At 33.9% G+C, this 15,209-nt stretch overlaps 3 protein-coding genes across 3 annotated transcripts in view; 2 read left to right on the plus strand and 1 right to left on the minus strand.

Moving 5' to 3' along the window:
• The window catches only part of LOC111707355 (TBC1 domain family member 13), a 48,630-nt gene that overhangs the window by 27,152 nt on the left and 6,269 nt on the right, over nt 1-15,209 (minus strand). The gene's annotated exons all lie outside the window — the stretch shown is intronic.
• Nucleotides 850-9,623, plus strand: LOC111707353 (DNA replication ATP-dependent helicase/nuclease DNA2; the record flags this gene model as incomplete). The annotated part of the gene is given in 12 exon segments (XM_023480448.1): nt 850-900; nt 1,287-1,377; nt 1,517-1,641; nt 2,522-2,599; nt 2,847-2,917; nt 5,129-5,244; nt 5,828-6,043; nt 6,422-6,496; nt 7,053-7,109; nt 7,601-7,655; nt 8,799-8,934; nt 9,327-9,623. Coding segments are annotated over 12 exon segments (1,144 nt in total), but the record flags the coding sequence as incomplete, so codon positions are not given.
• On the plus strand, nt 9,668-14,922 carry LOC111707358 (F-box only protein 44). The gene is made up of 7 exons (XM_023480455.1): nt 9,668-9,672; nt 10,964-11,115; nt 11,645-11,727; nt 12,114-12,210; nt 12,667-12,767; nt 13,274-13,443; nt 13,597-14,922. Exons 1-7 carry the CDS (start codon nt 9,668-9,670, stop codon nt 13,844-13,846), a joined length of 858 nt encoding a protein of 285 aa, XP_023336223.1. The 3' UTR covers nt 13,847-14,922.

The raw sequence follows: 15,209 nt of genomic DNA on the forward strand, positions 1-15,209 counted from the left end.
CTGTGTACTGTGTACTGTGTACTGTGTACTGTGTACTGTGTACTGTGCACTGTGCACTCTACTGTGTATTGTGTACTTTGTACTTTGTACTGTGTACTATGTACCAAGTACTCTTTACTGTATACTGTGTACTGTGATTTGTGCACTGTGAACTGTGTACTGTGAACTCTGTACTGTGTACTGTGCACTGTACTGTGTACTGTACTGTGTACTGTGTACTTTGTACTCTTTACTGTATACTGTGTACTGTGCACTGTGAACTGTGTACTGTGTACTGTGTACTGTGTACTATGTACTAAGTACTCTTTACTGTGTACTGTGTACTGCGTACTGTGTACTATGTACTATGTACTATGTACTATGTACTATGTACTATGTACTATGTACTGTGTACTTTGTACTGTATACTGTATACTGTGTACTGTGTACTGTGTACTGTTTACTGTTTACTGTGAACTGTGAACTGTGTAGTGAACTGTGTACTGTGAACTGTCGAATGAGTACTGTGAATTGTGTACTGTGAACTGTGTACTTTCTAATTCGAAATGTGTACTGTGTACTTTTGTACTTTGTTATGTGTACTGTGTAATAATATGTACTGTGTACTGTGAACTGTGTACTGTGAACAATGTGCTGTCTAATTTGCAATGTGTACTGTGTACTTTGTACTGTGTTATGTGTACAGTGTAATAATTTGTACTTTGTACTGTGTAATTTGTAATTTGTACTGTATAATGTTCATTGTGTAATGTGTACTGTGTACTGAATACTGTATACTATGCACTCGGTACTTTGTATTGTGTACTGTGTATTTTGTCGCATTTCGATTGATGGACATTTTTATTTTAGATTATTGGCGAAGCTGGGTCAAAGTATTCTCCTTGTTGCATACACGAATAGGTAAAAATACAGTCCGTGCTTAAGATTCGGATTCGTTGGATCCGCAACATTTTGGGCTTCCTGGATCCGGAAATCCTAAACTTACCTGTTAAAAAAAGTTTTGCTTTTAAAAGAAAAATCTCAATTGTTTACCATTACAAGATTAATAATAACTTCCAAATCTCTAAAGGATTCATCAGTCATTCAAAAATAAGCGAAAACAAAAAGAATAAATTTGAAAAAATTCGGCCGGATTAATTTTTTTCAGCGTTGCGAATGAATTTTAATCAAAATCATTTTTACAGTAATTTTCCCTTTATTCATTAAAACTAAGCAACGGAAATATCGGGAAAGTTTCAAAAAAGGTCTGTTAAAGAAATGATCCTTTCTCACGTCATCCGTTGTAGTGCTGTTGATACTGTACTATGCAAGCTAAAGAAGTTTGAAACTAAGTTTCTGCGCCTTGGAAGAAGTGCACGAGTTAGAGATGAATTACAGGTAATTTGATTCACATCAGTTCACTTTTCAAACCACGTAAATCAGAACAACTATCCAAATTATGCATCAAATTTAAAGATAGAGCTATCTTTGAGAAAAATGTGCCCCCCATTCCTCCTTTTCCTTATATAAATATTAGGAGTTTACAGCAGATCGTGTGTGCTGTAACATCACGAGCTGTGATGAGCTGTCACAGCTGTATAAAAGCTACAACATTATTGCCACCACCTGCCTGGCAACCAACCATGCTGCTATTATTAACAGGTCAAATTAAATAGATTAAATTTTTTTACAGCATTTTAATAAGTCTTTCAACATATTATATACTTTGCTTGTCTTTTTAACTTTAATAATTTATTTTAATTAAATTTTACAATATTTTTAAATTTTAATATGATATCAGATGGAAACATTTTGAGACTTCTATATTTCTTGTTTTTAATCCTTTCTTCTTGATCTTCCATTCCTTGTCCATCCTTCAATCACACTATGGCTAATTTTGAAAATAAAAATAAATGAATTTTTTGGATGTTTTCTGTAGCTAGTCAAATTGCAGAGGCAGAACTATTTTTCGGAGCCCTGTGTCTATATCTATATATTGAGTGTCAAGGTTACTCTCCCCCTTGTTTGTTTTTAAATTTTACTTCAGTCATAATACTGTGTCAGCTCCTGCATTCCTAGCTAACACACTTTCAATAACTTTTTTCTTAATGGAGGGGGAGAGGGGTGAGGGGGGCGTTTTACACATTTTCCAGTTTTTAATCTCGAGTAGGACATAGAGGGGGGATGGGACTTCTGCCATCCTGTGTATTTGTCTTCAATCGCTATCGGTGAAAAAAAATAGATAGCTTAAAGGTCAAATCCCCAGACTGAATAGCCGATCGGGTCCACTTGATACAAGGAAAGGTTTATGGATGCTCAGAGTTAAAAAAATTTGTCTCAAACTTTTTTATAAAATTTGGAAAATCTGCGAACTTTTAGGGGTTACATAAGAAGATGCTCACAGATAGAGCCACAATTTAAAGTTGAAATAGAAGATGGGCGCTAAAAGCCTAGTTTTATAAGTCACTCGACCCGTCAGCTACTCAAGATTGGAAATTGTCATAAGGAATTCTTGAATAAAATCCACCCATGAATTTTTTAGAACTTTTGACTGGTGTATCATCGACGAAGCCAGCCAAGCCCTTCTCCCATCTGTGATTCATCCAATACTTTTTTCAAAGTAAGTTTTTGGGCATTGTGTTTCTAAAACACAAATTTAGAATAGTTAATAGTTAAATGACATAAAGTTGCCGTCTATTTTGGTACCAATGTGCAATGTGAATCTTGCGTCTCAAAGTTTGAAAATGAAACATAGAAATAAGAAAGGGTTTAAAAAGGTAACGCATTGTTTAAAAATATAGATTAAAAAATTTAAAGTTCATGTACTACTATAGTAGAGATTTGGGATTAAAAAAAATAATTTTCAGGAAGTTTATACTGGTTGGTGATCCTGCTCAATTACCTCCTGTAGTTCAGAATCACCATGCTAGAAAACTAGGTAACCTCCTCTTCTATAATCTAAACTTTAGATTCATCTGTTTTTTTGATTATATTCATTAAACGGCAAATCTGGTGAACAATTTTTCTTTTAAGGAAATCACTTTACTTAGGGAAGGTTAAGATTTGTTGAAAATTTTTTGATCTTCCAGTGAAAAATGAAATGTGCGATTTATAAGTTTAAAGCTTTAATAAAAATAATATAACTAAAATATTTACTTATTACGGAGAAGGCGCATCTTCTACGCACATCATGTTTTTTTATGACTAGTTACTAGGATGTAAAACTAGAAATGGAGAACTCTATTCTACGTGTTTCTCATATATCAGTTGGGCGTGGGAGGGAACTCCCCTGACGCCATGAGACTCCGCTATGCAGACACGAGCCTCCCAGATTTGCTAGGCAGGCTGAGTCTTCACTATGCAGACCAAGGCTCCTCTATGCAGACCGTGCCTCTGCTATAAAGGAAACGAGCCTCCACCATACAGCAAAGCTATTTTAAATCTTGTTTTTTTTTGTGTAATGAAGAATTTTACTAAAGATTTAAGGATTGTCATGGTTAGAAACATATATGGACTCCTTTAGAGAAATATGGCTGGAGTAAACTTTGTTTGTTCTGTTGTAATCTTTGATTTAAACAATACCTTTCTTGATTTGATTTAATGATACAAATTTTCTAGATTTAATATGAGTTACAGTGAATTCCAGATATATGAATACATTGACCGTCGTAAGTTTTTTGATAATTCTAAAGAAACTTCTTTTTTATTTTCAATTCAAGGTAAATTAATAGCCCTTAAATGTGAATGCAATTGATTTAATAATATTAAACTCATTTTTCCGCGGCATTTAATCTTAAATCTGTAATACGACATTATAAAAAACTCTTGCCATGTATTCATATATCTGGGATTCACTGCACAAAAAAAGTTATCGCTTAAATCAAAGATTTTAAAAGATTTAATGAAATTCAATTCAATTTTTTTTCTCTTAATATTTTCCTTTCCGCGTTTTATACATCACTTTATTAGTCATATTTAGATATTATTTATGATAATTATTAAATACTTCTCATCTTTGAGAAACCTGTCATGCCACAAAATTTGTAAAAAAAATCTTTTACTTAAACTTGAAACACAAGTTAAAAAAACCTCCTGCAATACACTGGCACATTTTGATGTATTGCGCATGCTCATTACTGCATAGCTGAGGCTTGGTCTGTCTAGTCAATCTGGGAGGCTCGTGTCCATACATTTCGGAGGCTCATGGCGTTCGAGGGTTCCCTCCCTCGCTGGGCACATTTGTTAAAATTCACTGTGCAAAACAGAACGCACACAAAGTGAAGACGCACAATAACGGCGGAATATTAAAAACTCACTATTTAGGAGGTTTAGTAGTATTAAGGACACACAATTAAAACGTCGCACATAAGTCTGACATACTTCCATCACAGCTTTATTTCATGAGAATTTTATTGTAAAAGTATTACAAGAGCTGGGAAATCGACTTCCGGCACTTTTAATTTTTTAGGATCAAAGCTTAATCTCTTGATTTCAGTTACCATGCGGGATATCGAACAAGAATAAAATTAATGTGCAAATTGAGATCAATGATTGATCCTGAGATTAAAAAATAAAAAGTTCTGGAATAAAATATAATTATGGATTGTTAAAAACCATGATTTAGGATCATAAAACATGTTCTTTTTGATGTTAACTAACTTAAACTCTTGTGAACTAAACCTCTTGTAAACTTAACCTCTCGTTTATTTAACCTCTTGTTAACTTTACCTCTTGTTAACTAAACATCTTGTTAACTAAACCTCTCGTTTATTTAATCTCTTGTTAACTTAACCTCTTGGTAACTAAGCCTCTTGTTAACTTAACCTCTCGTTTATTTAACCTCTTGTTAACTTAACCTCTTGTTAACTAAACCTCTTGTTAACCAACCCTCTTATTAACTTAACCGCTTGTGGAGTTAACCTCTTATTAACTGAACCTCTTGTTAACTAGACCTCTTATTAACTTAACCTCTTGTTAACTAGACATCTTATTATTTAATCTCTTGTTAACTTCGTTTATTTAACCTCTTGTTAACTTAACCTCTTGTTAACTTAACCTCTTGTTAACTAGACCTCTTATAAACTTAACCTCTTGTTAATTTTACTGTCTTTCCCTTCTTAACGTCAATTTATTTAACAATTCTATGTAGGCTTAGCTCAGTCCCTGTTTGAGAGACTAGACTGCCCGGCAGCTACTATAGATCTGAATATACAATATAGGATGAATCAAACTATTGCTGACCTAGCCAACCATCTCACGTACAAGGTACTGGGGTTATTGGAGGGGGGAGGGAGAATTCAATGTCAGTTTATTTCTAGTTCTATCTATACCTGAACTTAATTTTAGCTCAGACAAAGTCCCTATAAATTAATATTTTAATATTATTGAAGAGCCTATCTAACGCAATGATTATTCAATCAGGAAGTTTGACCTTCACTTATCTATTATGGCAACGCTAAAACCACGCAGCTAATGATACCAGCCATGTTTGTGTTGGCCTGGTTAGTTGTCATGGTTAATGGATGTATGATGCTCGGGCTAGACCACATGGGGGGATGCCCCACTGCCCATGCTGACATCCCCACCCCCTGCCCTCCTATTCTAAAGAGGGGGGTAAGTGGTTCGGCGCTTAGTATTAATTTAGGAGCATTACCCTATGTTGTTATCTAAAGTAATATAAAAATAAGCATAATTTAAAAAAAAAAAACTTTGTGGAAATAAACGAGCTTCAAAGAAAAATCTTTTTTTAGATTTTAATGTTCTGTAAAGTAAAATTATATTTATAACTTTCCAAGATTTGATAGTATCTCAAGGGCTATTTTGTACTTTATACTTGATCTTTAATCAGGGAAAGTTGGAATGTGCTGATGAAAGCGTGGCTCAGCGTAATCTCAAACTGAACCTTGAATCTGGGGTTAAACCTTGGCTCAGTGCAGCCCTGAGCCAGAAGCAAGAGGAGTCCGTTGTCTTTCTAGACACACACATGGAGGCCAGGGAGGAGCCGTTGCCAGGAGGGGTCAGGAACATCATGGAGGGACACATCGTGCTCCAGTTAGTTGGAGAGGTAGGAATCAATTATATTAAAATGACATCTACGACACTTAAAGGGACTGTATGCTTAATTTAGAGTGACCTCCATGCAAAGATGGAAATGCCCCATTCACAACAGTACCTTTAAAAGCTTTGTCTAATTAAGTATTAAATGGATATCAATCTTCATAATTTTAAAAACAGATTATTTTCAATTTTGATTTGCGCATTTCTGCTGCAGGAAAACATTGACATTTTCAGAATTTAACACTTTTGACCATGAAAATAAGGTTTCAAGAGTACTGTTGTGAATCGGACATTTTTGCTTGGAGGGTCATTTAAAGTTACGCTCACAGTCTCTTTGAGTCAATTAATAACTAATCAATGATTGCATACATTAACCTATTGTTAGGCTCGTCGCGGTGGGCTGGATGAGACTGAAATAGCGGTTATAGCGCCATATGCTGCGCAAGTAAAACATCTTCAGGTTATTAGAATTAACTAATTAGTAGTAGTATTTTTCTATCTGTTTGCTTGCTTGTATGTCCGATTATAACACCGGAACCCCTTCAAAGAAATGTTTTTAGTTTGGTTCAATTTCAAAAGAACTAACTTCAGTGTGTTGACATTAAAATAGAAAACTTAAGTTTACAGTCAAAGCTGGGTTCCCAATCTAGTTAAATATTTGTTATAAACTCATTAAAATTAATAATAATGTCGTAATTAGAAAAATAACATATATTTGTCACTCAAAGCAAAAACACTCCAAAGAAACTTATGAAAATAATTTTTTTGATGAATTGAATGATAACTTCATTATCCAACTAATCTTTACGGGGGTGTATATGTTCCTGAAAATCATAACCCTCCCCTCTTTTGAAAAAAAGGCAAAATAAACTAATTTTTGGGTGAAAAGTATAAAAAATTATGAAAAAACTTGCCTTTAATGTTTCAAGATTTAAGCCGGCGCTAAATTTAAACCGGGGTTTGGCGGATTTTGGCGGATTTAAACCGCAGCTCAAATTCTTTAAATTCCATCTCAGGTTGTGATGAAAAAGGCTGGATTTTGTGTCGAAGTTGGTACTGTCGATCAATTTCAGGTTTTCCTTTTATGTTCACAATCTTGATATTACATACGATGTAGTGCATGTAAAAATTATCACAGTTTCCAAACAATCAATAGTACATACTATGTAGTACATGTAAAATATTATCACAGTTTCCAAACAATCAATAGTACATACTATGTAGTACATGTAAAATATTATCACAGTTTCCAAACAATCAATAGTACATACTATGTAGTACATGTAAAATATTATCACAGTTTCCAAACAATCAATAGTACATACTATGTAGTACATGTAAAATATTATCACAGTTTCCAAACAATCAATAGTACATACTATGTAGTACATGTAAAAAATTATCACAGTTTCCAAACAATCAATAGTACATACTACATGTACAAAATTATTACAGTTTCCAAAGATTTTTTATACATTTTAAACATCAAAATTTGAGTTGGCCATTAATTCCATGCAGTTTGGAATATCGTTCTTTTTTTTGTCTAATTTATGGTTCTATTTAGGGACGAGATAGTGAATTAGTTATTTACTCGTGTACTAGAAGTTTCATCAACTCAGGTAGGAGAGGAACTGTACTGTATACTACATTAGACTGTACGTACTAACATAACAAAATCAGGGTCGTACGGAGGGTTAGCCTAGAAGGGTGAACTTATGTCGATTTTTCTTTTGGGTTCACCCCCCTAGCGGTCGTTGGTCAAGAAACTGGCATTAAGAAAAAAATTCAGTTTAACCTCAATATTCACCCTATTTTTAAATCCATTTTTCAAGAACTTTTCAAAACTTTAATTTTAAGATCTGAAGCTTAAATTAAAAAAAGTTTATGGGCTATCTTAGATGACCCCCCACTCCTCTAAATGTCATGTTTGATGTCCAAATATGACAAATGATACATCATTCGAAAGCTCTTATTTTCTACTTTAAGAATCTGCTTAAAATTAACAAATTTGCAAAAATTGAAAGAAAAAACAATGTCTAATAAATGATAAAATATAAATTTTTGAAAAGCACTGACCGTGTCATATGTAATATGTAAAGATGTTTGCAAAACTTTAAATAACCAGATGTGTAATTAAGAAAAACGAAGAGTGTGCTCATTTCTTTTCTCGGATTGCATGCAAATAATTTGAAAAATTTTATTTGCAAAACTAGTGCAATCCGTTTCCTTATGTCAAAGGCTTTATAAAAGCTGAAAATTATCAAAATCTGACAACTGCAAGTGGGTCAAAAGAAAGATTTAGTTTGTTACAGGAAAAAGTAGTCCTTTAGACAGTGTGCCTGATGACTCAGGCAGTTAGTTTAAAAGTCTGGTTTTAAATGGTGGCTATCGGTATTTAGTAAAAGTCAGAAAATACCTCATTAAATTATCTGTTCCCACTGGGCAACTACTCCCTCAAAAATCCAACCTTACTCCCCCATTTCCCAACCCTGTAAACTTTAGCTAATTAAATAATACTCTCCTGAACTCTGGGTCAAACTTGTACTTAGATATAGATTGTAAATAAAACCCTGAAAATAAGATTAAGGTCCTATGTAAGAATTTGAGAAATTATCATAAAATGGACAAATTGTCAATTGATAAGACAAGAAGTTTAATAGTTGGGGGGCCTAGAGGGGAATGTCTAGGGGGTACACAGGGTTGTCGCCCCCGTACGCTCCTGAACAAATTAAAACTTTTTAAAATTAAAATCTAATTTTTAGGAGAAAAGGAGAAAATTAGTGCAGGACATATCCTCAACGATGAACGTAGACTTAACGTTGCAATTACGCGTGCACGCTCTAAGCTTGTGATTGTTGGTTGTTTACAGACACTTGTCAGAGAGTACAAACCTTTCAGGTTTGTCAAATTATCATTTAAAGGGAGTGACCGGTTATGTAAGGTAGTTGAACTGAGTATACAGTGTTGTGGAAAACTTCGTTCTGATTCATTTGAGACTTATTTAACTTTTTAAAGATCTGCAAATCCTGAGTTTGAGCGCAAATTCGACGTTAAAAACTCCTACTTTGGGGGTGGATATGTTTTCAGAATCGGTTTTTTTAAATTATTAAACATATAACGACGACATAAAATGTAAAAAATATTGGGCATCTAGCTTGTTTGATTGTTATTACTTTTTTATTTACATTTTGTTTGTGTTTTCGATTTCTACTCCTATTGTTTAATTAAAGTCTTTTTCTCTCTCGTTTTTTTTCTGTTTTTTTTATATGTATTTAATTTATTTTGTTTAGAAACATGTTGAGCTTTCTGGAAAATGGGAAAACAGTACAACTGTGCCAAGACGACATGAAAATTCCAGTTTAATTAATATCCACGTCATGGTGCCCATGATTATAAGTTAGAAATGTTGTCAACAAGATTATTGTAATCTGAGTTGGACCAAAATATTATTTTTCATGTTGTGACTAAAATATTGTGACCATTGAAAAGCTATATTTTTGAAGAAATAATTTACTTTACTTCACGAAAATTAATGTGATTATAAAAAAACCAATGTAATCTCATGTAAATAAATTGCATAATGTAGACTTTTTACAATGAAGTAAAATTAAATGTTTACATTAAGTGTTACATGTGGTATTTGACAATATGTAAAAGTTTCAATTCAAATAAACTCAAAAGTTAAAACTTATATCAACATAAAAGACAACGAAGTTTGGTAAACTTCAGGAAAACGACAAAACGGCCCTCTCCCCCTCCCCTCTCAGCCATCCTGCATTTAAGTTCATTAGCTGCACACGGTGGGGAAACTAAGGCTTATTTAAAGATAGAGAATTTATGGACTATGAATGATAATTGATTATAGACTAACACGAGAAAATTTAGCTAAGAAATTGAACATTAATTGTTCAATTCAGGATTAAATTGGTTTTGTCTTTTAACTTCATTAACTTTTTTAGTTCAAGAAAATAATTTAATTTTTTATGATCTCTCTGAAACGTGATAGAAATCAAAAATTGTGATCAAAATTATGACTGACGAGCTTTTATAACTGTGGTCTGCCTTCTTTGTATCTTCAAATTGAAGGAGATATTACACATTTTCTGAATATCTCTGTCGATTTTGAAGGTGCAAATAAGTGACGAATGACGATGGCGAATATATTTGTCGGAAACTAAATATTTGCAGGGCATTTTAGAGTTCCTAAGACAAGATTTAATTAATTATTGCTTTACTGGAATATTTCAGAAAACTGTGTACAGACAATAATATTGGGAGGTCCAAAAATCGATCTTAAGGAAATTACCCAAATACTTTGATTATTGCTTTAAGGTCGTCTTCCTATTCCAAATTTTTCTGGTTCTCACGAATTATAAGTACACCAGCTGTATACTGTATTGTGTATTCAGCCAAAAAACTTATTTAAGTTACATTCGTCGTATTAAGTCTTATTTCTTATGAATAAACCTGTATTGAGCTCAAATGCCGCAATAAAACTCTTAAAGTCGCGTAGAACCTGGTTGGACCAACCCCCTCCCCGCTGCCACCGTCCTCCCTTACATTATTGTACGCGGGATTTAAACTATTTTTGCAACCTAAACTTATTATTTATTTGGCATTATTTCAGGGTTATGTTAGGTTAAGGCAACATCTGGACCGAGCCCTGCTGCTAGGACAGGCTAGGGGCGAGAGCTTTGTGGCTAGGAATAGGATACCAAAATCTTATTACACGAATCTACCATAACTGTCCGTAACGTCCTGAAAAACTATATTTAAATAGACGGAAAACCACAGTAGTACTTTGTCGTTAAATTTCTAGTTCCCCGTAGTATCTTTTCACCCTCATCCTATTTTCTTCTTCTTATCGTTCATTCTCGTTCTCATTTTGCAACGAGACTGGTTGTTAAAACTTTGGACAATTTTTTAGTGTATTAGTTGTGAACAATATATTATTCGAAAAGGTGTCTCGCGTATCTAGAACCTGGCGACAAATTATCCATAATCCAACATTCTGGAAGAATAAGTTGACCCATGATAGAATAGATATTCCTAGAAACATTCTCTTAAACCCGGAGCTAGGTAACGTAAATCATCATAAACAGACTGGTTGAAATTTCAACTGACTTGTACTACAAAGAGTGGCATTTCCTATTCACAACGATCGTTTTTTTTATTCATTGGAAATCTGCAAGTGCCTTTTATTGGAAAAAAGTAAAAATAATTAATTTTAATAATTCTTGAGCAGGCAAAGCTTTTAATGGTACTGTTGGGATTCGGATATGCCCCACTTTAAGTACAATCAATTATTATTATGTTTACTTTAAACTTGGATTTATTCGATTCTTCTTTGCAATAAAGAATATTATTAGGAAAAAATAAAAACTATTATTTCAATCAAACTCAACTTATTAATTCAACTGTATTCAATAAACGCTAATAAAAATTACTAAAATAAATTATTCTTTATTTATATTTTTTTAACAATAAAATTAATTAAAATATCAAAATGGACAAGAGTTGGTAAAAGAAAATTTTCGATAATTGAATTGAGTTCATTGATTGTTTGAATTGATTGATTGATTGATTGATTGATCGCTAATTTCTCTAGGTTGGCGATTCTATGCTTCATTGTCTCGATGTAATCATTACGAAACAAACTTGATACAGAACGGTTGTGGAGAGGAAGTAGAGGTATGCATGAAAAAGAAAAAGAATTTCACTTTGTATTGTTTTCATAGTGTTACACTCCGTGTTAGATTCTCGTCTTTAATTTCTTCTTCTACTCCTACAGTCCTAGTTTTTTGGTTTTACTCCAGGGGTATTTATTTTCTTGAAAAATCATTCCCCCCTCATTTAGAATTTTCCCCGAAACTTTAATATGTATGTCTACGCCGTGCGCAAATAAAGTTTTTTATTTCGCTGAATTTTAGGTGAAAATAGATAAATTTTGATTAAAAACTATTAAATAGATGAAATGTGTGATATGAAACCTAGGATTTTGAAGCTTTGATGTACAATTTTCCAGTGTTAATATTCATTTAAAAACTAAAAAAGATTGAAGATTTTGGTTTGTTCAGGTCTTAACAATCCATCAAGCGATAGAATTAGAAAATAATGCCGAGGACTTGGACTCACCCTGGCCTGACTATCCTCATTGGACGGTCTTATCTTCAGGTAAATATCTTTATTTAACGGTCTTATCTTAAAGTAGTTTCCCTCATTGGACGGTCTTATCTTTAGGTAAATTCACTGGACGGTCTATTCTCAGGTAGATATCCTCATTGGAAGGTCTTATCTTCAGATAGATATCCTCAATAGACGGTCTTATTCTTTGGTAGATATCCTTAGTGGACGATCTTATCTTCAGGTAGATATCCTCATTGGACGGTCTTATCTTCAGGTAGATATCATCATTGAACGGTCTTATCTTCAGGAAGATATCCTCATTGAACGGTCTTATCTTCAGGTAGATATCCTCACTGGACGGTTTTATCTTCAGGTAGATATATATCCTCATTGGACGGTCTTATCTTCAGGTAGATATCCTCATTAGACGGTCTTATCTTCTGGTAGATATCCCCAACAGTCTTACATCTAGATAGATACTAATCCTACATTTTCTATGTTAAGGTGGACAGGGGTGGACCCTGGAAATGCTTGGAAATGACACAAATCTAAAAGGCTTGACGCGGAATGCCTGTTTTTCTACTTCCTATAATTCCTGCACTAAGGTAAGCCAGAAATCTTTTTTTCTTTAGTTTGTCACATCTGTCTTCAAACTTGAAAAAATATAGATTTTTTTCAATATATAGTTTTTCATCGGAACCTGCATTTGAACTTTCTACGCCAGCCAACAGTATCTATATATATAAAGTAGTAATCTCTGCTTGTTTGTATATGTCCGATTATTTTTATTACTCAGGAACTCCGTGACCGATTTGCCCTAAATTTTGATTGTTTTGGGATTCTAAGTTGAGTGTGTCGACTTTAACAGGGAAAAATAGCTATAATCGTAATCAAAGACCAACCGCGGGTAAACGGTGGAAGTAACTTTGAGTAACCCGGGCAACGCTGGGTTCCTAAGCTAGTGCTAAATAAGATAAGGCAATATATGTTTTCAAATTCTAAGTTTATTTTCCTGTGTACACGACTACACGTGTACCAGATTTCTTATTTTAATTGAATTTTTTTGTCAATTCGCAGATATCTTATCTATAGCTTCGTTTATTTTTTTCAGGAACAGATTGTTCATCTATGTTTTCCGTCTCGGATCCTTGATCAGTTCCAACCGGATATCCGGATATCAGACTGGTACACCAAGTCCCCGGGTCACGGAGCAATCTATGAACTCAATGTATGTATCCTCGATGGTTGTGGAAATGTTCTGGGCAAGCATTTCAGTTTTAGGTAAATATTCCAGTTTAAAAAGGTTTGATCGATTAAACATGCTTAAGTCACGGGATGTTTCAGAAAGGAAATATGGGAGAGGGGGGGGGGATGTATCAGCACATATGCTAAAAATCACCACTTTCCTTTCATTGGTTGTATTTCTGTTTTCAGGGAAAATATTGACCGAACCGAAGATGACCGTTGGCGGAGAATATCTCACACCTTCTCCCGCTATGGTGTCGGAGCTCGCTACGTCAAGTTCTACCACGGCGGAATGACCCAGGATATGGATATGGAGGAGGGTTGGTACGGCGCCAAGATGACCGGAAGTACGGTCCAGGTCAGCTATCCGGACACCCAAGTCACGCAGCAGCTGTTCAAGTGCACTTGCAGAAGAGGTCACGCAAGGTTGAGGGATTAAACTGAGAGAAAACGCTCATTTTTGTATCGACTTTATTCCCATCCTTGCATACACAAGAAGATTTGCATATCCTATTCCTGGCCTTGGACGGAATAATAGATTTATTTTGAAATGTGTCAACTGTAAATGGATGAATTATGATTTTAATCCGATCATTTAATTTGAGAAAAAAACCATCCGAAATAGTTCTGTGATCGAATTTAATGATGTTGAACTAGGTTGCTGAATAACCATCGCTGGTTCAAATCCTGAATCACCGATTTAAAAAGAAGAATTTGAGGATAAGGAGTTAAATCTGTGATTTTAAATATTTAGGATTCTAACGACTGTAGAAGGTTCAGCGACCTCCCCAATTCATTAATTTTGATCTTCGAAAATGTTCTTATCTCAAAAATGTTTCGTTAACAACCAAAATTCCAGTTTTCTCATCTTCATTTTTGGATCCATTGTGAATATCTTTTCTAAATTTATCGTGATCAAACATTGGATTTGACTCTTATTTTGCCGACACATTTCAAAATTAACGGACAATCCCTTTAGATTCCCGCCTACCCTTTCCTTCTCTGCCGATAGCTTCTTCCAAGTTATTTAACTTTCACATTTGCGAAATATTTTGCACAAATCATATCATTTTCAGACATTGGTCTCGAACACTCCATATTCTTCTTGCCTTGGATATAAATCAATAGTTGAAGAAAATATATATTTGTATTTATATACATTTACATACATTACTTTACATAATTGTTATGTAACGGTGCCTTTATTGTTGTAAGTTCTATTACTCTGTGGTCCACTTGTTTACATGCAGTACATTACTTGTTGTACATTTCTTTATTCTGTTCAGTGTACAACTCAATTTGTAAATTGTACAATCATCATTTTTTTTAAAAAAGCTGGATATTTTCTATAAACTCGCCAGGAGTCAAACTAGTTTTGATAATACGTTTATGAAAATTTTGGCGCTTGTCGCCACTGCCTAAACTTCCCTTAACTGTATTTTTTAAGTGAAGAACGCACATTGATAAATTAATAATAAATTAAAGCAGGTTGGCATTGACCCACCAACTCTATAAGTTCTCATTAGCTCATCATTTGACTGGAATAGTGTGTAGATTCGCAAAGTAAGCAAATAAAAGGAAAACGTGTGGGGGGGGGGGTCTTTATTTTCTTTGAATACGTATTGCCCATTTAGAGCTGAGTTTTTAACACATAAAACTGATCAAATCCGGTAAAAACGCCCAATAAGATTTGTTTTTAGTTGAAAACCAATAGTAATTATATCCTTATTTTTGCTAATCTTTTAGGAATAGTAATAGCTAAGGTAACATTTAAACTCTTAAAATGAAAAAGATAGAAACTA

The sequence above is a fragment of the Eurytemora carolleeae genome, unplaced genomic scaffold, assembly GCF_000591075.1.
Source record: "Eurytemora carolleeae unplaced genomic scaffold, Eaff_2.0 scaffold658, whole genome shotgun sequence".
In the NCBI taxonomy this organism is placed as follows: Eukaryota; Metazoa; Arthropoda; class Copepoda; order Calanoida; family Temoridae; genus Eurytemora; species Eurytemora carolleeae.